The sequence below is a fragment of the Salminus brasiliensis genome, chromosome 16 (assembly GCF_030463535.1).
Source record: "Salminus brasiliensis chromosome 16, fSalBra1.hap2, whole genome shotgun sequence".
Taxonomy (NCBI): domain Eukaryota; kingdom Metazoa; phylum Chordata; class Actinopteri; order Characiformes; family Bryconidae; genus Salminus; species Salminus brasiliensis.
The window spans coordinates 22,430,685-22,457,764 of NC_132893.1; the positions used below are offsets into that span (position 1 = coordinate 22,430,685).

The window sequence follows — 27,080 nt, forward strand, 5'->3', positions numbered from 1 at the left end:
CAAGCATATGGCCAAGGGGAGTGAGTGAGGGGGACAGAGGATAATCCCTCAGCAGTCATGCCACAGTCGCGTGCGTGAATGTGTGTGTCGGACCCGTGTTGTACAATCTGAAGCTGTTTGTTTGTTTGTAAGAAGGTTTAGAGGCCTGTAATGACGTTTGCTGCTTCTAAACTGACCGCTCACACATACACACGCTAACACCACCACCACCGCCACCATGCACACACAGAGCTTGAAGGCCAAGCGAACCATTGCCCTGATAAGAGAAGAACGCTGCCAGCCTCTGCTATCACCTAGCTGCAGTTTATTTGTATTAAAAAAGGGGGCTTTCAGGGGAAAATGTGGAATTAGTAAATAGTAAATATAAAACAGGTAAAATAGCATTTTAGTACAGCAGTCTAATCAAAATACACAGAACTATACCACACAGAAATGAGCCTTCATCTTAATATAATAAAACTTATTATAAAACAGTTATATCAGAACACTACAAGCTCTTTAACCAGTCGAATAATTCTCCTTTTGCATCCAAACTCAACTGAGGTCACTGTTTCTTTTAAATTCATAAAAACATAAAAACATCAACTATATTTGTATCTATGAACCTAAAGAACTTAATAAGAACCTTTAAGGAAAAAAAACAAAACAAAACAAAAAAAAAAAAACACTGCAGTGCTTTTCAAAATCTCAATATACTGCATATTAAATAAAAGTGATTTATTTACATGAGATACTTTAGAAAACCAACCAGGTTGATGTACAGTGTTTTTCATTTTAGCCTGGAGCATAAACAACCATAAACATGTGAAATGCACTGCTGAATACTGTTTTCTTCACCTTCCTAAAACCACAGCTAAAGGTTCATCCGGAGAGGCCTCGTATACTGGTAAACTTCTTAATTTACTACAAAGACTTAAAGAACTGGTTTCCCAGAAAGGAATTAAGCCTAGTCCTAGACTAAATTATTTTTACTTTAAATGAAAAATCACCAGTCAGAATGCTCTGTAGTCCAAAACTAGGCTTAATACCTATCTGGGAAATCTGGGAAACTGGCCCAAAGAATTCTTCTTGATTTTGTGAGTTGTGATGTGAAATAATCAGAGATGCTTATTTTTGTACATGATAACGTTGTACATGATTGTAATATCAAGCCAGCCTTCCTCCAGTGCCATCTACAGTGAATGGGCAAGACCTATGGCCTAATGGTCAGTTGGCAAATAAGTCACCATGGGTCCATTGCAGTATGTTGTTACTGTCATAAAACTGAGTGACTGTATTTGTTTTTTCATTTAAACACCAGCAGCCCTTGGTGGGACCATCTTGTGATGAATGAATCATGAATCAGTTAGTTGGATTTGAAACAGTTTACACATAAACTCAAAGAAACCTGAATAAATATTGTGTAAACAGTCGTTGACCCCGTTTACACCTGGTCACTGTGTGTGTTGAGTATCAGGATTATACGTTATAGCAACGTAAAAGATGCATTCCACAGCCGAAAACCCACCCTGTACAACCGAAACCCTTCCCCGTGCAGAACGCCACACGTGACCCAGGACGGATAAACAACTGGCAATAGCACATAGCAACCGGAGTTCAGTCTGACTAACCAGAGACACAGTCCAGATACTAGTCACATGAAGTGACCAGGTGTAAGCAGGGTCTGCTCGTTTTTGCTCCAACTCTGTCATTCTAGTCCCATGTGCTTCTGTTATTGTTGTTGTGTTGATTGCTTGTCTCCTCCCCAGTCCCGCCTTGCCATTAGTGTTCCCGTCTGTGTGTAGTCTGTTACCCCTCCTTTCCCAGGTGTTTCTAGTCTTGTCTGTTTTATGAGTACATCTTTTGTTTCAACCTTTCTTTGTCTGGTCATTTATCAGTTCTGCATCATCTCATGTATCTGAGATTTTTTGTATAAGAATCATAAATTACTCACACATACAATGTAAATATCCTGCCTTCAAAACTTAAATGAAATTTTGAATGCATTTGAAAAAGAAACAACCCAAAAGAAATGCTATTTTAACTGAGGTAAACCTCCCTTCTCCTGTAAATGTACCACCATGGAAATTGGTTTGACACATGCAGTAGGTACTGTGCACAAAGTGTTAAGACAGTGGCTTGATGTGTGTGAGTGTGCTAGTTTAACTGTTTCCAAAGCTCTCCTTGAGGAAGACCAATTTGCACCTAGTGTCTGTCCTTCATTAAAGTAAATCAGGTGAGCTGCTAGTGGAAACGAACAAATCCATACAGTGACTGGCGTTCACAGAGAAGTCAGTAACAAACCTGTGTTCTTCTAATTGTGTTCGTCTAACCAACCTATCAATAACTTTACTGACCAACAGCACATTCTGGACCAACATAACATACAACTGGATCGAGATGTGTATTTACTGTAGTGTTTTACAGGCAAAAGTACACTTACTGCTGAGATAAATAGCTTTAAACAATTTCTTTGACTTTTGCACAATACTGTGTGTGTGTGTGTGTGTGTGTCTGTGTACTTGTAGGACATATACAATATTTCCAAATGGGTGGTGACCTCACTAGTGCTCTTGTCACTGAATACAATCAAATCCTCACAGCAATGCTCTGGAATCTAGTAGAAAGCCTTCCCTAGACAGCAACAAAGACAGGAGAAACTCTTTTTAATGCCCTTCATTTCAGAAGAAATAATAAATGATCAGGTGTCCCAATACTTTAGTCCATATAGTGTATGTGTGTGTTTGTGCTGCATATGACACCAGTTGCCAGTGACTATCCGTACACAATTTACCAGCTTGTTGAGGCCCGCCCGAATGCACCATCAGTTCAGGGCAACCATCTGCTGTACAGAACTGTGGTAAACGTAGTGCCAACATAAACAGTGTTCTGAGGCTGAGGAGATGGTGAGAAATGTAGTCCAGAGCCTCATTCGGAGGCCAGTGTGAGGAGTGTGATCATCGCTGTGAGTTAGTTTTGTGGAGTGCCAGCTTGCTGTGTGACAGGTCTCCCCAGTGCTCCCGTCTGGACATTCCGATGGCTTCTCTGCCTTCTCTGGATGCTCTAAACTGGGCCTCCATCTCCTCCACCCAGGCTGTACTCCAGTCCCACACGGGCATGGGGTCCACTTCCCCAAAACAGTCCCGTGGGGGGAACAGCATGCTTAGAGGAGAGCCCGGCGGGGAGAAATCTGTGGTCACAGATACACACACACATTTAGATAATGTAACTTGAAATGAACCTTGTACAGAAACAGCACCAAGAACACCTGAGCCTCCAAACTCACCACCACTCTGGCCAGTTTTTTTATGTACATCCCCGAAATTATACAGTCCTAAATAAGTGATTAAATGAGGCAGCGCGTCAATATCTCGTTCCTCTAAAGCACGGTTGCCTGAGCCATTTCATTTAGTTGGCTGCGCTCGTTGCGAGGAGAGGAATAAAGAAAAACAATTTGGTAAATGAGGAGAGAGGAAGTTAGCGTGAGCTCCTGTTGAGAAGGGTGATTGATTTGATGATGTAATAAAAAGGAGGCTGCTCTAGTAGCCAATTTCCTGAGAGCCTCTATTGTTCCTATAACCCCCATCTCCCCCAAACCCCACAAATCCTGAAGATTCAGCCTAAATTATTACTTAATTATTCATTTAATCTCCAAAGCACTATTGCTTTGTGTGTGTTTCCCCAAAGCTGGTATAAGAATCAGTGAGTGCACTATATTTACTGTGGCTGGTGTTTTACTGTGGCTTTGTGGAGATACTGTTAATGGTAATATGACTTTCAGCAGTAAGCTGTGCTAAAAGAAAAAAGGAGAGCTGAAATGTTCTGTGGTGAGATACAAATCAAAGTGCACACACACAGCTTCTCTAGTCCCTGTAGAGAAGTACTACCAATAGATTAGGACTCTGAATGTGATAAACATGAACCTATTGGCACCATGCCAAATGCGGACTAGAGACCCTCCAGCATTGAGCTGTGGAGCAGTGGAACTGCTTTCTTTGCAATGATGGTGTTCCATCCAATGCTTTCGGGATGAGTCAGGGAATTGGGGATGTGGCGATCATCCAACATTCTGACCTCACTAACACTCTTGTCACTGAATGCAATCAAACCCACAGCAATGCTATAGAATCCAGTAAAAAGCCTTTCCTGGACAGTAAAGACAGTTACTCCAACAAAAGCAGAATAACTCCTTTTTAATATTCATTTATTTCAAATGAAATAATGAATGAGCAGGTGTCCCAATACTTCTGTCCATATGGCGTACCTACCAAACTTACCTATATGAAAAACTGATAATAGTGCTCCATCTAGTGGATACAGCAGCTAAGTGCTGCTGTCTATAAAACCCCTACAATAATCAGAGGTGGGTAGTAAGATCCTACAATTGACCTGTTACTAAGATTATTCATTATTTGTAATCATCGTGTTATGTTTTATTGTGCTGTGTTGGTAACTGAATCTGGACAGATTTGTGACTGATCACAACTGTGACTTTAGAGCCTTTGCTTGTTATTTCATCACTAGACTGATCCCAAAAAGAGAGACACTCTAACCCTAACAGCAAACAACTAGAAACTTATTTCCAGTCAGAATCATTTATATGTTGTATGTGGTCATTCTGTTATTCCCACCAGGTTCTTAATACACAACATTACAGATCAAATATTCTAACTTAAACAGGAACTAGAGTGGCTGCTTCAGTAAAGACTGGTGCTCTTTACAAAGAACTATCGGACAGCAAATAAACTCGACCATACTCACAAGAAGCTCATCGTTAAGATCCGAAACTGAAGTGTTTATGGGTTTATAATTTAACGGTCAAGAAGCTAAATATTGTAGTGGGCATACCACATATCAGGGTGAAATGCTAACACCATCACAACCCTCAGACAGTTTGATCCTTGCTCTAGCCAAACAGAACCACTGTACCAAGATCAATCTGTAGTGTATGTAGCGAGCATAATTAGACAATAAGTCTCTCTGAAAAAGAGAATGGTTTATGGTCGGGAATGAAAGGTGGATCTTAAGGGAATAAAATCGCTCCAGCATTGTTGTGTTTACCACCTCTTAACCTCTAAGGGTCATGTTTCTTAAATCTTGACTACTGATCCTTTAAAATCATATTGTGGAAACAAATCTGATCTGCTTTGCAGTATAAACAGAGCTTAGGAAGTTCCAAAGCAGATTTTCTTTACAGATATAGTTTCAACAGTAAAGAGAATCTGCAGTCAGCTGTACAAAAAAAATAAATAAAATCTGAGCAGTGAAATGTTCAGCAGGGAGACTTTGGTGCAGAGCAAACTTTGTTAAATAAACTACTTGCCTATAAATAACTAATCAACTAAGAACCTTGGGGAGATAGCTGGGCAACACTAACATCAAATAAGCTCTTTTGATGCTCATGCAGCTAGAGTAAATGTAGAGTAGTAGTTTATCTCTTGCCTGATAAAGTTCCACTCATAGACTCTGCTGTCATGGCCAAAACTCGAGCGAAGTTTGCATCGTTCATGAAGGAGCCGTCTGAAGAGCTAATGATGCTGGTCCGTGCGCTCGGCATGTTCCCCTCAGAGACCGATCCCCACCCATTCCACAGTGAGCCCTCCCATTCGCTGCAGCAGGAGGAGGGCGTGCTTCTCAGGGCAGTGCTCCTGAATCCTACTGACTGAGACTCATCATCCACATCCACCACCTCAGAGGGTCCACAGATGTAGCCGAAAGTGGGTGTAGGGGAGAATGGGCGGGGCAAGGAGGGAGACTTTTCAGACAGGGTACTGAGGAAAAAGAAACAGAGTCATACAATGATTATGGGCTTTAATCTGGCGTGAAAACTCATAAATAAGCTGATCTCTTACAGTGAAAAATAACGTGTTAAACGCTGGTTTTATACAACAATCTGTGTCAGCAATGTGTGCAACAAGTACCTAAATGCATTAATAAAAAGCTGTGTCCGAAAACATTTGAACATATAGTGTATCTTCAAAATAACAACTTTAAACCTTAACTTTCAATGTAAGTCAATGTGAAAAGATTTAAGTTATTTATGTATTTATTAAGTCAGTTTGGAGAATTTCTATTGGTCCTTTCTTTTGTCTGGTTAGAACACTGGGTCATTAATGATAGGATTTGTGGGTTTGCTAAGTAGGGGTAATGGTGGCTCAGCGGTTAGAGCACCAGGCTATTGATGACAGGGCTCAATATCCAGACTGAGCATGCTGCCACTGTTGGGCCCTTGAGCAAAGCCCTTAACCCTCACTGCTCCCCAGGAAATGCCTACCACTCGGGCACATGTACTCTCAGTCCATTGTGTGTGTTTACTCACTAGTGTGTATGTGTGTGTTCACTGCACGGATGGGTTAAAGGCAGAGGCCAAATTCCATCTGTGATCAACACAAACGGTAAATATTGTTGTCTTTGCTGCCGCTGTTGGGCTCTTAACCAAGGCCCTTAACCCTCTCAAACATACCACTATCTCACTACTAACTTGTTTCTGGCAAAACAATAAGCTCACCAGACTTTACCAATATATAGGGAAAAATCTGTCTTAAGTGGTTCCTGCATGTGTGCAGTGTGTGTGTGTGCAAGAGTGTATGCTCATTCACCTGCGCCTGTGTGGTTTAGGGCTGAGTTCTAGGTACTCATGTGCCTGTGTGCTGAGAGTATCTTGGTTTTCATCAGTGGACAGGCAGAAGGAGGCAGTAGAGAGGTGGCTGTAGGAAGGGCTCCGTTGGGAGGGGCATCCTGTCGCCACGGTCGCAGGACTCTGCAATGTGGACGCAGCACACACAGATTGCAGGGACCCAGCGTCTACCGTCAGCTTGGTGGACCGACTGGACCTAAGATTTAAAAACAGATTTAGTTAAATTGCCATATTGTACATTTTTCTTCTATTTTCATCCCCTGACATCTACTTCTCTTAAGGCTGTGTGACAGTAACTCTACTACAGTTTATCCACAAGAAGAACACAGCCTTAAAGGCTGAATTGGAGGTTTCTAACGGTTTATCCTTAGGTAAAGTAGAAACATAAGTTCTGAAGTACAGTGTCAATAATATTATTATTTATATAATTATATTATAATTTACATTTAATTTCTTTAAATGAATTTCATCACATTTTATACAGTACAACGTTTTCGTGAAAATAAGTCAAACTGCTTAAAACTTATTAAGTAATAGTAAAGTATAATGTATACCGTACAATAGTTTTGTTTACATGTTATTCCTTAAATGTATTTAATGCTTGTATTTTATCTAGAAAGCAATTTATTCACTTATTTGTTTATGTTTGCAATAACATTTAATTTTTATTTGATCAACTTTGATGTGTCACTATACACCCTTTACAATCTATGCAGTATAAGAACTTATACCAGCAGGCTATATACGTCAATTTTACGTCAGAAAGACGGACTCTAACGTTGGACAGGCATAACATTTTAGTTCAAAATTACATTTGGATTGGTGCCTAAACCCAACATTGTAAAGACACTGAATTTTGATTTTAAATCAAAGTCACATACATTCAAAACTCCATACTGGGTTGACGGTGAGCCCCAACGTTTGACAGTTTGTGTTAATGTCAAAACCCAAATGTAGTACAGATGTTGAATTTTGGTTGGAAATCAAAGTCCCATATCCATCAAAAATCAACATTAGGTTGACATCAAGCTCCAATTTTAGACAAATGTTGAATTTTGGTTTCTTAACACCATGACTTGACATGACATGGCCTGACCAACAACATATCATATATTCATTAACATAACATATTTCATTAACATTAACATTATGAAGTTCAGCAGACGTTGGGTTTTAACCACCATACCTCACAACTGAATGTTCTTATTTTACATCAATATGACGCTGGCATGTGACATTTGGATTTTGGTTAATGGACATTACAACTTCAAATCAACAAAATATTAATGTCAGCTGTCATAGTATTCTACTATTGTTGGCAGTAGACATTGTCCTGACATTAACCATTGGTCACAACCTATATTCAAACATCAAATCTACTAAGGCTGGTGGTCTGCTGACTTTCTCTATCATTTACATACAAACCTGATATCTCAAAAACTTGCAAGTGAGAACCTGAGTGAAAAAAAAATAATTCCCATTTCCTCAAGAACGGCACAGCTTTACTATGAGGCTTATTGCCCAGTAGCATCTTTACTGAGTGACCTTAATGTACAGCAGCTCTGTTTGATAGTTACTAGAGAATCACTTCAGGCCCCACGCAGCTCTTGAACACGAACTTACTTTTCAGGGACAGGTGGGTTGTTATCCTTTTCTTCAGTGTAGTGGTTTCTGGCCACAAGCATAGGGTGAGCTTCGTCTCTATGACGACAGTTCACATTTTCAAATCACACACTCCCAGACTCTCTAATGAGGCAGTCCCTTCACACCTTGTCCATTAAAGAGGGCCTCAAGCTGAATAGACTTCCAGGAAATGTGATTTCCTTTAGCGCTTCGGCCCGATGACAGGGCCTGGCCATAGATCCTCTCACCACAGTGCTAAAGTTTACAGCTCTATTATGGTCTATGCACAGCTGTGGGATGTTAAACTTAGAGTAAACCCCCACCGATCTGAGTTATGACTGAGTGTTGAGGTGTGTGGGCTAATGTCACAGAGGGAGAATAATATAAGGCCGCAAAGCTGAGTCTGAGTCCAGCTTTAATGGCCATGTGTTAAGAGGAGATAGGCGGTTGATCTTTTGGCTTGCTCACCCTTCCTCAGAGCTAACACTCTGGCTGTCTTCCATGGGCAGCGGAGGAGGACTGGGCAGCATATCCACCAAGTGCAGTGAGGCTGAGTAGTGTAAGATTCTAGGAGAACTGAATGGCTTCACACTCTCTGAGACCCCTCCTAGAGAACAGAGAGATTCCTTTACTATATTGTATGCAATAAGAAACATAGTCTGGTCAAATAAAGTAAGTTGATTAGGGATCTGACTTGTACCTTACTCACTCACTCACTCACTCATTCACTCAATCATGTTTAGCAAGGTTATCCACAAGGGGGTGTTATTAGATCTTAAGTACCTTTCAGTGCTTCTCATCAATGACATGGTGTTTCCTTGTTTATGATGACTATGACTGATTAGTATGTGTCAGGTTCAAGTTGACCAATCAATGTGACAAATTCCAATGTTTGTTGTTATTATTAGCGGCTCACACGGCAAGAACGATATGAAATACCATATTTTATGAAAAATACTTCAACATGGAAACGTTGGAAATATGTTGAATATGGCATGCTGACTTTTATGCTAGACACATGGTTCCAAAACAAAATTAAAGAAGCAAACTTTGAACAAACATCTCACAGACCATGTTTGGGGTAAGGGGTAAGTTTTACATTGTATAAAACAATTAGCACACTGCTATTGGACAACATATACATAAATGGAAAGTTTTACACCAAAGAGGCACTTAAACAGCTAAAATGAGGCTGGGATGTACCTGGATGCTGGCTGAGCCTGTGTTTATGATTGATAGGGGCGTTGCGCACCACCAGGGCCTGCTGGTGCAGGGGCACTAATGGAGCACTGTTCACTGCATGCAGTTCTGCAGAGACATACACACAAGACTTTTTAAATACTTGTAAACTTTTACCAGGAACATTCAGAATTCACATAATTTACCTCAGCAACCCTTAAACAGTATTAACCGGGATACAATCCCTTCCTATTAGTGTAAAATCCTGTAATATTACTTCACTGTCTCAGTCCACATGGCTCTCTCTGTATCTTTAAATTGTCAAATGCATGTGAAAAGTGTGCTTTAGTGGAGAGAAAGAGCAAATGACACTTCTCAACTGTAGGGGGGGCCAGGAGCAAGAAATTATTGCGTAACGGTGCTGTAAAGATCTGCTGACATAAATGAATTCTGACTTTGAAAACTGACTGAAGAGGATACTGGATGGTGATAAAGAATATGAACTGGAATGATTACCTTTATATACTTTTGCAACAGACTGTATTAGCCCCCCCTTTAACTAAAAATGACCTGCACCACTTACTCCACAGCTCAGGGATCTACTATACGAATGAAACTACTCAAAACAGGTGTAAATCATTAGGTGTGGAAGAATGAGGCCTAGGTTTCATTCTTTCACCTCGTTTGCAGTTCTTCTCCCATGACTCTTTTCGAATTCCCATATTAGGCTGAGATGGTAGGGCCCGTTTCCATGGCAGCACTTGCCCCTCCCTGGTTACAGGTGCCTTGGCGACAGGTTGAGTGATGCGTATGGTCTCTGAGCTGGGATGCTGCTGTGTGTTGCTGTGGGGCATTTTGGGGCGTTGGGCCGGGCTGTTAAACGTTTTCAGACTGTTCCCGGTCAGATCCACGTAGAAGGTGCCGTACACTCCGCAGTTGTCTGGCACTATGGGGACAGCTGCCTCCAGAGGGCTGGAGTCGGCTTTGGCTGTTATGGGTAGAGCTGTCAGCACAGGGGGAAGACAGAGGACACATTTACATAACATCCCTCACTGCTGACGTTAATTAACAGTGATGAGGACTGCAGGGATGAATCAAGCTTGTCACAGTGTCATTCCGAGGACAGAGCTAGCCTAAGAGAATGATGGATTTAAGGTGACGATTAAAGGTTTACTGAGCAACATTTAAGGGTTGTGTTTTCATGTTGCTGGCTTGCTAGATGTCACATGGCTGTTCACATGACCACACAAGAATCAGAAGACAAAAGAGTAATAATGTCCATTGTCTAGTAGCCACTATAGGAACATAAACTGCTCTTCCAGTGCAAAGACTACAGTAAGGCTTTACTCTGAAGCCCTGAAAGACCATGGATTATTTATATTTATTTTAGTTTTCCAGATGATTGTATTTTCTACACATACCGGTCATGAGATGAAAAATGTTGCACATTATAACAGAAATAGGAGTATGTTAAGTGTGATGCACCAGTACATCTCACTAGGCCTCTGCATGTTCAGTTCAGGACCTATTTAAAGTTTTTTTTATGTACAAATCCACAACTTATTAGTCTTTATTAATCCATTTTAATTAACTTAGCATTTTATAAGTATGTGAATCTATGGCATTTTAGGGCTTCTGTACATAATCACTTCCATTAAATGTGGCCTGTTTTGTTGAGTTATTATTACTGATAAAAACCACAGTTTATATAAAACAAATATGCGATTTCTACTGACCTTTTGATAAAAAAACACTCAGTGTAATGGCATAATATCCTCCAAAAGAGCATTTTCAACTAAGATTTAGTTTAAACGAAAGTTAATACATTATTTTATGTATGTTGTAAATTCTGTACAGTTGGTGTCCCTGTCATCCCTTTAATCTATTGATCAGGACTTTCTGAGCCTTCTTAGGATGTCTCTCTGAAAGAACTGAAGGCCCCAATTGGCCTCAATATATTATTTTGTCACCACTTTAAACTTAATCTGCTGCCCCAATATATTATCTTTTTATCACACCTTATTTAGAACAACCATGTCACTTTAGAATTATTTAGTGTGCTTGTGTTCAGTTTGGAACTGTTCATCCACTAAAGGTGAACAAAAAAAGGTCATTATAACCCTACAATAATCAATCAAGCCTTTTCGCTTCCATCTGGATTAATCAGATGTGAGTGGAGCACTATTGAGCATCATTGCTATTGGTTAGTTCTGCAGTGATGATGGAGACTTACTGCTTCTCTTTTGGATGGAGTTCTCCTGGTTGTTCTGTGTCCACAGGCTCTTGTACTGGTCACTGTTGGTATCCGGCTTCCAAGCTCCAGAGATCCAAGGGGAATCTGGTGCTGGCATCCTAGCCAACAACACAAGAACCAATGTGAAAGAGCCAAAGTATTGATTAAATCAATTTAACGAAGTACACAAATGCTAACATCTTTATGACAAATAACAGCATTGCATTGCAGACTTATTCAGTTTTTAATCCTAACGACTACTATTACTTAGAAACTTACTGTGGTACTGAAATGTAAGTTTTGCATTTATGAGAATAGGAAAGTAAAGCATAGGCCCACATTTGGACCCTTACAGTTTAAAGGCATGCAGTACTTTCAATTTAATTTTAAAATGTAAGTTATAAGGGGAACATTTAGCTTTATGTTTAGTAGTCAAGTTCCAAACAAACACAATAGCCTTTTACCTGTGCTTGATGATCAAATCCTCACTCGCCAGTCGATACAAGCCTAAAATAAGACCAAGAACCATTTTGCATTTTTCACAACCAAAATATGAACTAAATTAGGAATAAAAGGCAATGATATCATGTCTAGAGGCTGGTATTTACCTGGTTTGTTGTGATGTCCTCCTCCCAGATTGGAAGGTCTGATGTGTTTTCTGTATAGATAAATAGCTGTAGCCATCAACACACACCACAAGAGGGCGCCAACACTGCCAATAAATATTGGCTCCTTCATTATCGCCAAAACATCAGATAGATTTAGTGCATTTTTGTGAAAGGAAGGTGATGGCTGCTTTGACTCTGAGAAAGAGAGAAAGAAAGAATAACATATTTTACATTTTGCCAAGTTACATCTGTTTGTTGGACATACAAAACATTAACAAAAAAGCAAACATTCAGAAGACCAACACTCTGACAATACAGAAGGTAAATCAAATGTATCTGAGATTTGAAACAATTCACATATGTTCAGGTTTCATGGATTTTTCTTTGTGTCTGAGGCCACCATTTAATGTGGAGCTTTAAATAAAAGGCCAGCACTGGACCTGTGTCACTCTCCCCCTCCACCTTACTCTTCCAAGAAAGGCAGTAATTAAGACCACCTTTAAAAGAGACAAATGGGTATATTGTTCTAATCCTCAATACAACTTTTTAAACATTTTTCAAGAACTTAAAATCAAAAAATAAAATCATTGCTCTTTCACAGGATCATATATAAATAACTAGATAAGTGCATTTCCTACAGGAAACGCAGGACGTTTGCGCAAATAAGTACTGGTAGAAGCTGCTATTGTGTTGGAAGGTGATTGCTATGGTCTCTTAGGTTGTTGCTATGGTGTCTCAGGTGGTTGTTCAGGTGTTGCCAAAAGATTTTTGTGGTAACCCATGTAGTTGGTTGGGTGTTACTAGTGTGATTACTAGTACTATGTTACAGACTGTAAATTGAATGTGTCAGAAAATGAACTTGAGACCTCTAAAGGATAAGGCTTTGGCAGAGTGCCAAAGTTTTTTGGTTTGAAGTCATTTGTGTACCTATTAGCAGTTTGTATGGATTGCTCTGCAATCCGATCCCAGCCCCATTGACCGCGGCCACCCGGAGCCAGTAGCGTTTCCCAGGCTGCAGCGGGCTGATCTCCAGATTGTGTGTGCCACTGTCCACCGTCCAGTTCAGGTACTGCTGCTCCTCTTCCTGCACGCACCATACCTGAAAGAGACAACACACCTCTGACTGAGAACACCACACTGACACAGATTTGGAAACAAATGCTTGTTTCTATTTCTCTTTTTTCCCCTGGATGTTCAAGAACTCAATACCCGCTTTGACGAGCTTTAGGTATCAAACTGACTGAACAGTCTACTTCTGCATGACTGGCCACATCCCATTATAGAGGAAACGGACATACTGTATATGAGTCATTCAGAACAAACACTAGATCTCTGTGAACTACCTGATATAGATGTTTGTATGTTACCTGGTATCCTTGAATGATCCCATTATGAGCGTCATGACGTGGGGGCAGCCAGCTCAAATGGGCTGTGTCGTTACGGTCTGTGGGCATCATTATGGAAACTTCCTGAGGAGGAGCGCTGGGCACTGTGGACATAGTAATACTATCACTGCACTGCATGCAAGTCACTTTGAACCATGAATTAAGCAGAGGTAAAGCATTCAGATCACTCCCAGATGTATGTAGAGGATTTTTAAATTTCAGACGTAAATTATAACCTTTGGATTTCAGTTGCCAAAAAAGAACAAATATCTGTGGAGAGGTGTGAGATGCTTAATCTTTTTACAATCTGTAAGGACTTTAACCCTAATGTAGTCAATCAGCCCATACACATTTGGTATCTCAAGCCTATTTTTTTAGTTTTACACTAAAGCTACAATGCTAACATAGCTAACAAGTAAGGGAAGTTTACAGTCACAAGTTAGCATTGTGAAAATTATCTGTCTAATAATCGCACACTTCCTGCAAACTGTATGAACAGAATTTAGACTTAAAGATAGCTGCTGCTACTGTTTTAAGCTATGCAAAATACTTTTTTTATGGTATGTCACATTCCAAGTCAGCATTAGTGAGTCTGTTGTGAGAATGTACCTGTCTCTGGCACTCTCAGATGTCTGGTGTTGCTCTCTCTGCCGTATAAATCACTCCCATATGGCCGAACTTTAAACTCGTATTTGTAGCCTCTCTTTAGGGGTCCCACGTGTGTCTGGAGTGCAGGCTGGGGCACTCTCTGAGCAGCCCAGTCTGAACTGGCGGGTAGTAGTGAGCGGTACAGCACCTCAAAGCCGTCCAGGTAGTGCGGCTGGGAAGGAGATGACTGAAGCTGGCAAAGAAAAGAAAGAGGAACATTTATAAAAACCTCCCTCACTGCTGTCCTCCATTTCACCCTTCTCCTCCGCACGCATTTATGAGGATGTTATGAAAATGTCAGATTTAGTGTTTTTGCCGCTCACACTGCCACACACATAACACATCTGTGTCACACAGCTGGCCACTTTTACCTAGCCATACGTAGCCATAGTACTCCATATCAGCACCATTAGTTAGTCCATTTGTGATAGAAGAATTACTGCACCAACTTTCACCATTATTTCCACCTGTGATGTTTTTACACACATTCAATTTTGCACAATAAACAGTGAGACTGATTATAACAGAGCACTCTTAAATTTCATGTGAGGCCCTAATGAACAGAATAACCACTATATCTGTATTATTATACATATTTTAACATGAAACCTAGTAACAAGGAACTGAGAATGAAGGTTACTCGGATGCAAAATAATCATGGAATATAATGAGCATAATTACCTTCCACATGACCTGTGAGACATTAGACGCGTTTCTTAGAACAGTGACGTTCTCCAGACTAACCCGCAGAGCTGAGAGTTCTTTATGCAGCTCTCTTTGACTGCTGCTGCCTGCATCTGAAACATACAATGCTCAGGCTTACTCAATAATACCTTTTCAAACTTGTGTCACCATCGTAACAATGTTGTGAAAAGACCGATTTGGATGGTTCATCCATTAATAAACCTTCACAATGTTAGAAAGAACATAATTTTAGAGGTTTTGAAGAAATGTCATACTACGATTACCTTCCACAAACAGCTGAGCACTAGCTGTGGCCTCGCCTACATCATTGACCGCAGTACAGGTGTACTTGCCCGCGTCCTGTAACGTCACATAGTGGATCTGAAGACTCTGGTCTGGATTAACCAAATACCTAATACCATTACACAGGGTAAAAAGAACACTTATACACAGCTTTAACATTAAGCGGTTTACCACTGCTAAGGCCTAACAAGTATAAAACATACCTACATACATACATTTTACCTTAAGGGACACAAATGGGTTAAAATGCACTAGGATTATTACTACAGATCAGGGTGTCAAGTATCTCGGCCTGTCGAGTGTGTCTGACCTGCCGTTGGGTAGTGGTCCCTGCTCTCTGCTCCACTTCACCACAGGCATGGGGTCTCCCTGCGCTTCACAGTAGAACTGAGCTGACTCGCCCAGACCCACAGTGACGTCCTGTGGCTCAAGCAGCAATGCTGGCTTCTCTAAAGAGGACAAAGGTAGAGCTGTTCATCTTAAAAGCCTGCTATGCATTTGACTGATGACTTATGGGAGTTTATATTGCCAGGCATGTCAAATTGTTCATCAAAAATTATATATCCTTAAAAAAAGTTTAAAGGTGTCTCTAAATTCAATATCAATGCAGTATCGAAAACCCTTACCAATGCAACCACTGCCAACTGCTGAACTGCACTGCTTTTATTAAATTATTTAAATGATTTATTGGACATGCCTCAGAAAGTAACCTCAACCTGCCAGATGTCCAGCGAACTAGAGAAGTTACACGAGCACAATTGTGCAATTAATGTAACTACTGAATATGTATTCACAGTTGCAGATGGGTTACAGTGGTATAGCTTGTGCAACATTAGTTTTGACTCATAATTACAGAAGTGCATGGCAAACAATGTAACAGCAGGTTCTCTATTATATGACCCTACATGTGCATTAACATGAGGGTAATTGCCCAAAGAAAGCTTACTGTCAACATTAGACATACAATCATGAAAACAAGTTTGGCTGTATTTTATTTTATGTTTATGTCTGCCCTTGTTTTCTATCACCAAAGAAATCAGAGATCATCTATAATGAACTATGTCACACCAAATGTCTCCAAATTATTTTGATCACATCTTAATTTAATTATGTGAAAATCTTGGAAATATGTTGCTGAGATCTGTGCAATCTGTTAAAGCAGTACTAAAAGCCCCACTGAACCACCATGGGTTCTGTTCCTCACTCCCACAACTTAAGAAAAACTCAGATTCACTATTGTTCATGACTGAATTCTTTACGTTTATGCCATTGTATTGCTATGTACTGTAAGATTACTAAGGCTGTTACTCTAAAAGCAAAACTACCCTATTATAAATATATAAAACACTAGTTTTATAAGTGTTCTTTAAGGGCTATATGGAAAATTCTTGGCCTGGGTAAATGGTTCTTCACAATGGCGGAAAATCTTTTGTATATTTTTGTAGATTTCTATACAAAAGATGGTTCTATTAAAAATAATTAATTACATTTTGCAGTATGTGAAGTGCAATTATGTGGCTTACCCAATACTGATAGAATGGCTGCATTGCTTTCTTTGACTCCAACAATGTTTGAAGCCACACACACATAAACTCCAGAATCCTCCCTCCGGGCTGGAGCTATTATCAGTTTCCCATTGAGCTCCTGATCATTAAACAAAGACAACAGCCAGACATGATTACAGGAATCTTTTGCTCCTCTGAACTTTAGACTACAAGTTATTGAGTCGATTTTCTTTGTGATATATTTTACAATGCTACCCTCTAGTGATGAACCCTGTATGTTGGCAGAGCACGGCCCAATAAATGAATCTGTTTAAATTAACCAAGCAGGTTTGTTGGCATCTTTATGTAGATTTTATACCATCAAATATAAAGATAAACACAATATCTAAATGAGGACAATGGTCTTACTGTGTAGTGATCATCTGCGAGGTTGATGAGGACACCGTCTTTCTTCCAGGAGATGTTGGGTTCAGGATGTCCTACTGGTGGGCTGCAGTTCATCACAGCTACTTCGCCCATGGTGACTTCCACATCACTGGGTTGCACTCGGAACTCATCACGCAAAGCTGTAAACCAGAGCAACTTCTTCAGTGTCCTTTCCAATTGTTGCCATGTACCATTGTATAGCTCAGAACTAGCACAAGTGGTGCGGCATTTCAGTGAGTTGTATATCAAATTGTCGTTTTGTTTTCATCTCTTTAGTCTAATTAGTCACTTTGTAATATTTATACTTGTTATTTACACAATGCAAAAGGCAATCCATAGGAAGGGCTTTCAGAATCACTGTCTTCAGATGAGTATATACTCTTAAAAGTAGCAATGACAAGTTATTGTAGTGATGCCTTAGTAGTTTTGGTTCCCCAAGAGCCATGTAGCGGATAGTTCTTAAAAGAACTCCAATGAAACCATGTAATTAAAAGGTTCTTTAGAGAGCCCTTTTTTGTACCTTTATTTTAAAGTGTGAATGCACTACTAAGAAGTGGACCATGGAGAAGAACTGGTTACTAACAGCATTCATATTTATTTGGTGTCACAGTTTTTAGGTAAAATAATAAAACCTAGATTATCAAATTGTCGCAAAACCATGTATCTCCAACCTGGAGGTCATACAGGAGATGGAAAAAATCTTAGCTTTAATTAAAGTAACAATACTTACTTAAATAACAATAATTGATTCATTTTGGACATGGCCATTACTGGACCAAAATGAATTGGGACACATGTTATCACATGCTACTCCATTTTAATCAAAGGAATAAGTTAATAAGTAAATTATTATACTAATAAACTATACTACAAACACAACATTTCCCATAGTGCCATAGTGTTTTCATAATGTCAGGCTTTAGGCAACAGTTCTCAATACAGAGCTAGCGGTAAGTATGCTACATTTATTTATGTATAGTAAAGTATTTTACTTTAAGAATCATTCCGTTTAAATAACTATTACAGCGTAAAAAATAATAGGTGTTTCAGCTGGTAAACCAGATAGGATAAAGAACAGACAAAACATCTGAAACACCAATGTCTGAAAAATAATGTCATTTCACTGGTTGTTCATGTAAATCCTATTATTGTCTGCCTCCAAATACATCTCCTGAAATCTTGAGCATCTCCACTTTTCACAACTTGGTGAAGATGCGGCTTTCTGTTGGTCAAGCAGACTGCTCTGCCCCTTTAGCTGGCAACAAAGAAGATGGGCTATGTGCTCCAGTTCAACCAGCAGTCTAGAAATTCCTCTGCTTTTGTACCATCAAGAACCACTTCTGGTTTTCTAACGAACCTTTCAGCTGAACAGTACTTTGAAGAACTTAAGAAGCTGGACAGCACCCAATACATAGCAGCTACATGTCAAACATTTATAATATGTGGCCTAGGAAAGGCAAGGCAAGACATGTTTATTTGTATAACATCTATACAAACAATTTAATGATGTATCACCCATTTCTGCCCTCATGTACTGCCAGCAGACATCCCTCTGGTGTCTCTATCGGGTGTGTGCTGTGGAATGCAGCGAGCAGGAGTGTGTTTGAGCTGCAAACACAGCATGCTGTTACTGCTCAATTAGCTCACTGTTTGCTCAGAGTAGGAGGGCAAACTTTGACATCTGAGCCCAGCTAATCTCACAGACTATCTTCACAGGCTTCCGCATGCTCTGGTCACCTCTGACCTTTAGCTTTAATGCATGTTTGAATAGTAAGTGATACTGCCTCACTTCGTCGATTTCTATACGTCTCAATTAGGCAGATGAGCATGGAGAAAAACTGGGCACTGGATGCTACTGATGTACAGTTAGATGGCAAGGATTTCAGGATGTTTATGAAATCAGAGTTGTAAATGGTAACAAGTCCTCACACCCAAACCTTGAACCTCTAGAGATTTTATGCGATAAAAAAAACTTTACTTATTATTGTTTGACTCTACATGGACAAAAGTACTGGGGCACCTGCATGGTTTCTTCCAAAATCAAGGGTATTAAAAAACAATTAATCCTACCATTTTACTGCAGTGAGGTCAGGATGTTGAAAGATCCCCACCTCACCTCATCACAAAAGTATTGGATGGAGCACCATCATTCTAGAGAACAGAGTTTCACTGCTTCACAGGTCAATGCTGGGGGCTTTAAAACCCTCTAGGCAACGACTGGCATTAGGCATGGTGCCAATAGGTTCATGTTTACCTGCTCCACAGAGTTCTATTTTATTGCCATTACTTCTGTACTAGGACTAAACAAGCTGTTTCAGCAAAGGGTGTCCCCAACCATACAACATACAACATACAGTGTATATTTTTAAATATAAGTTAGGAAAGCAGTTAATAAACTGAGGAATTGATATTGAGACCAATAGAGAGTATAAAGTTTAAACAAAACAGTCAAGCTAATCACCTGCTATATGCAGAGAGGCATTCCTGCTGATCGCTGTGCCAGCGCTGTTTCGGGCGACGCAAGCATACACTGCTTCATGCGTCTGGCTCTTCCTCCCAGGGACCACGCTTAGGAAGAAAAGGCTGCCCTCAGGTAGGAGCATGGGCCGTGACTGCGCATCCATCTTTTCCGGCTCCAGGGGAATGCCGTTGCGCAGCCACTGGATGGAGGGTTCAGGGTTGCCCTCAGCCCGGCAGGACAGCGTGGCGGGACTGCCCACCCGCACCACCACATCAGAGGGGTGATGCACTATTCGAGGGATGCCATCATCTGTACGTAACCTAGGACCTGAAGAACACATAACGTCAATATACATTCATTTTGCACATCAGTCATTTGTCAGTTGACAGACGATGCAAAAAAAAATATTTGTTCAAAATCCTGCACTATCAAGCTGGACCATGTTGTTTTAGGTCATTAAAGCAAAATTATGTAACATTTTTACATTAAAATAACAGTTTCAAAATGATTGGGATCCTCCACTTACACTAACACTTGCAAGAACTGTGAAATGCTGCGTAATATATATTCATGTAAAACCCTGTAACATTACTATACCACATCAGTTCAGATGCACCTTTCAATTTCAGTGATGGTTCTGAATCTCTTAGTTTCTCCAGAAATGTGTGTCCTTTAGGGGTGGCTTAAAGCTCAGATTATACTTCCCAACTGTAGGGGGAGTCCAGGAGGAAATAATGCCAATTCTCCATAATGCTGCTTTAAAACTACATGTCTTTGATCCACATAAATTAAACATGGTACATCAACACAAATATTGGTGTGTAAGTTATTCATTTTCTCCCACTAATTGTGTTGATAAATTAGTAGAAACATTTACACATCACATGACTAAATAAAGGACTTTAAATTAAATTCAATTAAATTAAAACCTTTTATTCAGTATATATACATAAATTCTGTCCTATCTTCTGTTCTATGAATGTTACCAGAACTGTTAGAATTGCAGATTTCCTGGGATGCAATAAAGAAAAAAAATATCCAGTGAGCAGCAGTTCTGCAGTCAGTCTTGTTGATGAGAGAGGTCAAGGGACAATGGCCAGACAGTTTTGAGCTGACAGAAAGGCTACAGCAACTCTGATAACCACTCTGTACAATTGTGATGAGCAGAAAAGCATCTCAGAATGCACAATACGTTAAAAACTTGAGGCAGATAAGCTACAATATCAGAAGACCACATTGGGTTACATTTTCCACCAAGAGCAGAAAGCTAAGGCAGTGGACAGCTGAAGCCCGAAAAAATGTAGTCTGATCTGATGAATTTGGATTTCTGCTGAGGCACACATCCCATTACATACCATCCACAAACACTGTGGACATATAGTGTATATCTAACCCAAACTAACCAGCAAATACTGCCAAGGCTGATAAAACATGGTATGACAATAACAAATTAATCTAATAAAATATATGTGACTATATTTAAAAATATTGTTTGTCACTTGGAAAATAACAACAAGGAGATGAGGTTAATGAGGTCACTAAAGTATGCATTAAAAGGAATGATTCAGCATGTGCCTCTGCAGCAAATGGTAGATTACCATTTCTCTGCACTTATTAAAACAGCAGAAAACCTTTTCCCTCAGAAGCCAATGGGCAGATGCTTTGCACAACAGGTCAGCATGTTTTCTGTTCTTTTCGAGAAATTATTGTCTGTGGTAATTAATTAAATGCTACAGATGTGGCATTAAAGTCCCTCTTTACGGTTCAAATAAAAGCAATTCTATTAATTCATCCAGCAAAAGGTGTCAGTCTATCTGTGGAACAATGAATAAAAATACCCATACTGTATACAGAGCCTAAAGACACAGTATAAACTCCATCTTCCTTTGAATATCAGGACATCACTGGGCCAAAGCTCAGGGGACTCCACTGTGCAAACAACACAGACAACTCATATAAACAATTCCTATTCTTGGAGGGCATGGGAATACTATCATTTGACATGGCCTGCTGTTGAAGAGCAGTTGGTGGGTAGAATAGGGAAACCTGGAGTTTCCTGTGTGGAGCGGAAGAAAGGAGCCAGTCTTGGGCTGTTTTCAGCATGTGTAAGGAACAAAAGGCCCTTCACTAACAAACACAATCAGGCACCAACAGGACATCCGTCACCTGTGCACAGAGCCCTCTCTAGCATGGACACTGACTCAGCCACTGCTATTACTGGCCTACTTACAATGACCTCTTTATGTGCTCATGCCAAAACACGCCAATCACATCATCAAGGGAGGGATGTAACTGAAACAAAAGCAGCACACACTTAATTGAGGTTTGTAGTATGTCCTTGCAAGCTACTTTCAAATAAAGCCACTTTTTGGCTAGTTACTGGACTATATAAGTGAAGGCCCAAATGCCCTCATTCTTCTTTAAATAATGGAGTAGTATATAAACACGAGAAGGTGCTATTCCCTCTCCAGTCCACACAGTCTATATATGGAGGCCAATCTGCAAAATCAGCCCATTTTTATTTTATTATTTGTGATGTTATTAAAACCATTACATCCACATATCATCAAATGTAACTTACATCATACATACATCAGCCTGGATTGCTACTGAGCAGCTGCTGTCCAACGAAAACCATGTACCTCCTTTTTGTCCGTTTTTAGTTTTCTAGTTTTCAGTTGAACCCTGTAGCTGCTGTGTGCACTGTGTAAATTATTCTGGATGAATAGACCAATAGAAATGCTCTAAATAAAAAAAACTTATTTTACATACACTTCCATCAAAAGTTCTAGTTTTTGCTCTCCTGTAAAGTCACCATTTTTGACAGCGATGATATATCACTCTTAAAGGCACAGAAACAGGCCTGTCTAAATGGGATAAAGAGAGGCTGGAAATTAGTCATGTTAAAAAAATATTTGACTGATTTTTATATTTTTACATATGCTTAAAATGTAAAGAACCTCTGTATAATGTAAAGATTACACAGCAGTTCCACCAGTGTTGGACTATATTTGCGGACAACCGTTCTATGAAATGTATTCAGTGACTTTACGTTGTACTCTTTGCTGACACAGATGTACACATGCACACACAGCTTATCTAGTCTCAGTAGAGAAGTATTTCCAATAGAATAGGACTCTCTGGAGCAGACAAACATAAGCCTATTGGCATCATGTCTAATGCCAGCTGTGGGCTAGAGGTATATAAATCCCCCCAGAATTGAGCTGTGGAGCAGTGGAACTGTGTTCACTGGAATGATGGAGCTTCATCCAATATTTTTGGAATAAGTTGGTGATAGAGCTGGGAATACCAAATTTGATTGTATCATGATACACAATATACTTTTCTAAGCATATAATGGATATTGTTATTGCTTGAAAATCAGTAATAACTGTTTTTAGTATCTGAATAGTAGTTTTTAAGAATCTGTCACTACTGATGTATTTTGTTGGTGATTACATGTAGCATTATAAATATTATGTAAATAAAAGTTAAATACAATGATATAGTATTTTTATCATATCGCCCAGCCCTGGTTGGTGATCATCCAACATCTCCCTAATGTTATTGAATGCAATCAAACCATCTAATAGAACAACATCTAATAGAAAACCTTGTAGACAGTAGAGAGAGTTACTCCAACAAAAGCCGGATAAAATACTTTTTAATACCCTAACCCGAGCAGGTGTCCCATTACTTGTGGCCCATATAGAGTAAAACGTGGCGTAATCTTGTGTTTACAGTAACTCTCTGTTAACAGTACAGTATGTCAGTTTAAAAATGTCTAGTCTTGTTCATCACAAGTACTCATCTTACTTACTTACTTACACCATCATAGGTTTCTAATATTTATTTGACCCTTATAAAATTGTTTTTGAAAAAAATAACAGTGATCTTATAATTTGTTTCTGCAACTACTGCTTTTATAAATATTAAAAATTGAAAATATGGACTTGAATTATTTTTCTTTAGATTTTTATCTGTATATGCAAAACAATAACCACTTAGGAACAGCTGACCACTTCCAGCTTCCTGCAGTACGTATATCTGACAGCACACAGGCTTGCATAAGACTGTCAAAGAGGTCAACTGATTTCCGATCAGATCTCTATGCCACGTGATGCAGCTCAACAATGTTGATGGGAATGAGATATTCACATTCTTGGCAAAACTGTCATCAACTATAAAAATGTTTCTATTGTCCCATGAATGGCAATTTCCTGAAGAAGCGGAAACTAGCGGTCTATAACCCTCCTGTCCACTTTATGGGTTGGAGGAATTTCACAAAAACAATGGACAACAACTGAAGAGCGTGTTCAACTATTTTGCAGTCAGTTGAGAAGACCTGAAAGAAGATCAGCTGCAGAGCTTCACTTGTAAAACTGAGAAACAACGCTGTGTTGTGTTTACTCATACATTTGCATACATTTTCCAGATCAATTCCATGTCAGTTCATACTCGGCCCTTAAAGCCTCCTTAGAGACCATTATTCAGCAGGTGGCACGAATTAACATCTACTGAAAGAACCAGGGCTTGGAATGCCCAGTGCTTTCATTAGCTACCAAAGGAAATGAAGTGAACTATCAAAAGAAAAGGAAAAGAGAAAGTAAACAGATTTTGACATTTGACTAAGGCCTATTCTTTTTTGTGTCATTTGGTTAAATTATTTGGGGTTTTTTGGTCATGCTAACAGGCTAACTAGCTACTATAATAGTGTAACTGTATCACATACATTTACTCTGTAGCTAAATCAGCTAAATGTTTATTGTCTCTCAGTCACGTGTTGCTTTCAGTTAAGCAGTATAGCTACAATATTAGTTATTAATGTCACATTAGATATATATTGCTATTACTACAACTAAAACTAACAACTTTAAAATAATATTAAAGTTAATAACAACGAAACAACGTAAAGTAGATGTTTACACATTAATAATACGTTATTAGACGAACACAACAAACTTCGCTTACCTTCACAACGGACAACCGTAAGAATCCAGAAAATGCTGAAAACCAGCTCTCCTCTCATGATGAACTATAGCTACAAATGTTGTGTAAGTTTAAACAGCACTAATAACAAGCACCCGGACTCATTCCCACACATGGAAACATTACCGTGTGGTAACTGTAAGCTTAAGGCTCCTCTTTCAGTCTCTCATGTTAAACGAAGCGCCATCCAGGTTTGAGACACTCCCCGCTGAACTGGCATCAACCGCCATGTTTCTTTTCCTACCCGTATTCCAACAAGCCCCGCCCCCGCCGCGAGAATGGCCCGAAGGCGCCCCGCCTCTCGGCCGTTCAGAGTACAAAAACTAGCCAATCCTATGAGCCAGTATGTTTGTGGCCTATCAGAAGACAGGGGGCGGGGTTTGTATGAAAGCGGGTGGGAAAACAAACAACGCGAGGAAACTTGTGAGAAGTGTGTGGTGAAATTACTCACTCAGCAAACCAGCTGCGATCAAACCGTGTGAGCGTTCATTCAGTGTAACTCTCTTCACACATAGATCCTAAACCTTCACCCAAACTATACCGTGGATTTCGATACAGCGAAATACTTTAAAACTAGTATTTTTTATTACTTAGGAAATCCATCCAGATGTAATCTCCTAAACCCGAGGCACCAAATGTCATCATTCATTTCCAGTGTTTTTCCTCAGTTTTGAAAACATGACAACCCTGTACTTTGTCCCAGAAACAGGAAAGCACAGAGGCTCTCAGCTCCAAGACAATACATGGAAATGCCTCCAGCTCCTGCAGTGACACAGGCTGAGATCTCTGTCATAGACTGTCCTCCAAGCAGATGAAGTACCCCAACCTAATCTAAAGAGGAGAAATCCACTGATTTTCCAACCCTTCGACGTAATTCAGGGGTTCAGAGGTAAATTAACCCACTGGGGGAGGTTTGGTGTGAAATATCAGTGTAATTGATTCAGATTTTAAAATATCACCATTTTATTTACGACCAGAGAACCGTGTGTCTTCCTTGTGGGTTCCTATATGTTCTGTAAACTGTTCTGTAGACTTTAGAGGAAATAATCCAATAATTAGTACAATTATTTTATTATGCATTTATATTAAAAATCAATAGTAATCTAAACTGCTTAATTGTAGTGGATCAGCAGTGGAACTGAAGTTTGTTTGATGCTATACTTCGGATGTGAAAAATGCATCCGGGATTTCTACATTTTGTAAAACCTCGCACTGACTTCAGCGTTTGTTTCTATTCTGTGTGCGGATCTTCACGCGCCTGTTTAAGTCCCGCCTTCTCGCCGCCGCTATTGGTCTACGTTACTTGCCTCTACATCACCCATTGGTCAAACTGCTTCCCGTCACATCCGATTGGCCACAACCTAAAATGTCTAAACGCAGATGTAAATAAACACACATTCTTTGTTAAATTGATTTCTTTATTTATTAGTTGTTGTTTTTTTGAGATGAAAATTAAAATATAATGCTAACGTTTTTTATAGCTTTTTTTTTTTACACGTGATGCACGCAAGTTAAAACGAAAGGAGATGATCACGTGGTCACGTAGGCTATTAAGGTTATTTAATAGTAATTATTTGATGGTAATTTATTAATGATTTAACTTTTATTTATAAGATATTTAACTTCCTCATATCCTACTATAAGTGTACACTGTATATCCTGGTAGACACCTGTTCATCCAGTGATTTAGGCATATTAAAAGCTAGTGCTGCCCCACCCCCATCCCCTCTCTGTAGCAGCCCTACACTTCTGGGAATGTTTGCACTACATGTTGGAACATAGCTGTGAGAACTTGATTGTGTCCAATCACAACAGCATTAATGAGGTCAGTTTCTGATGTTGGATGATTAGTTCTGGATCACAAATGTCACTCCAACTGTTCTCCATCATGGAGAACTTCACTGGAGTGATGGAGGACTTTTATTGCTCCACAGCCCATTGGCTGGGTTTTTTTTATAGCCCTTAGGCCAACGGCTGGTATTAGGCATGGTGACCTTAGGCCCACCTTATGCTCCAGAGCGTCCTATTCTATTGCCAGTGCTTTTCTATGGAGATAATAGAAGCTACATTTGCAACTGAACACTTGTGTCAGCAACGGGTTTACCCTAAAGTAGCTCAATTCACTAAGCAGTCTGGATACTTTTGGACAGTGAACACTACAGTGTACATGTAAATGAGTAAATATAACTAACTTCTATCCTCCTCTACCTCATAGGAACAAGGAATAAGACAACAATGTAATGTTTTTTTTAGTTGCTTATTTCAGAGATTACATTAGCAAATGTAATCAAATGACGGTTAGCAAATAACATTTAGACAAAATCTAGTGGTGACAATAAAAAAGCTTTCTATATCTGATCCTGGTTACGTTTAACCCTATGTAAATATGCCTTCTCAAAGGGAATCGAGGGAGAGAATAA

General features: G+C 39.6%; 1 protein-coding gene across 1 annotated transcript; it reads right to left on the minus strand.

The window, feature by feature from the left end:
* Nucleotides 1-284: 284 nt before the first annotated feature.
* On the minus strand, nt 285-24,835 carry robo4 (roundabout, axon guidance receptor, homolog 4 (Drosophila)). Its single transcript, XM_072658820.1, has 19 exons — nt 24,643-24,835; nt 19,672-19,998; nt 17,193-17,350; nt 16,803-16,923; nt 15,590-15,728; nt 15,261-15,388; nt 14,974-15,089; nt 14,254-14,485; nt 13,627-13,748; nt 13,187-13,358; nt 12,260-12,454; nt 12,116-12,158; nt 11,652-11,770; nt 10,098-10,421; nt 9,443-9,547; nt 8,708-8,846; nt 6,579-6,812; nt 5,422-5,750; nt 285-3,169 (listed from the first exon to the last, which is right to left on the minus strand). The coding sequence occupies exons 1-19, from the start codon at nt 24,698-24,700 to the stop codon at nt 2,937-2,939; spliced, it is 3,294 nt and encodes a 1,097-aa protein (XP_072514921.1). The 5' UTR covers nt 24,701-24,835; the 3' UTR covers nt 285-2,936.
* Nucleotides 24,836-27,080: the final 2,245 nt, after the last annotated feature.

Bases quoted from the DNA above. Each gene is read 5' to 3' on its own strand.
- robo4 (XM_072658820.1), bottom strand. From the start codon at position 24,700: ATGAGAGGAGAGCTGGTTTTCAGCATTTTCTGGATTCTTACGGTTGTC. The intron at 6,813-8,707 runs GTGAGCAAGCCA...TTTAAATCTTAG, and splicing joins AGTGTTAGCTCTGAGGAAGG to GTCCAGTCGGTCCACCAAGC. The intron at 5,751-6,578 runs GTGAATGAGCAT...CTTTTTCCTCAG, and splicing joins CCTAAACCACACAGGCGCAG to TACCCTGTCTGAAAAGTCTC.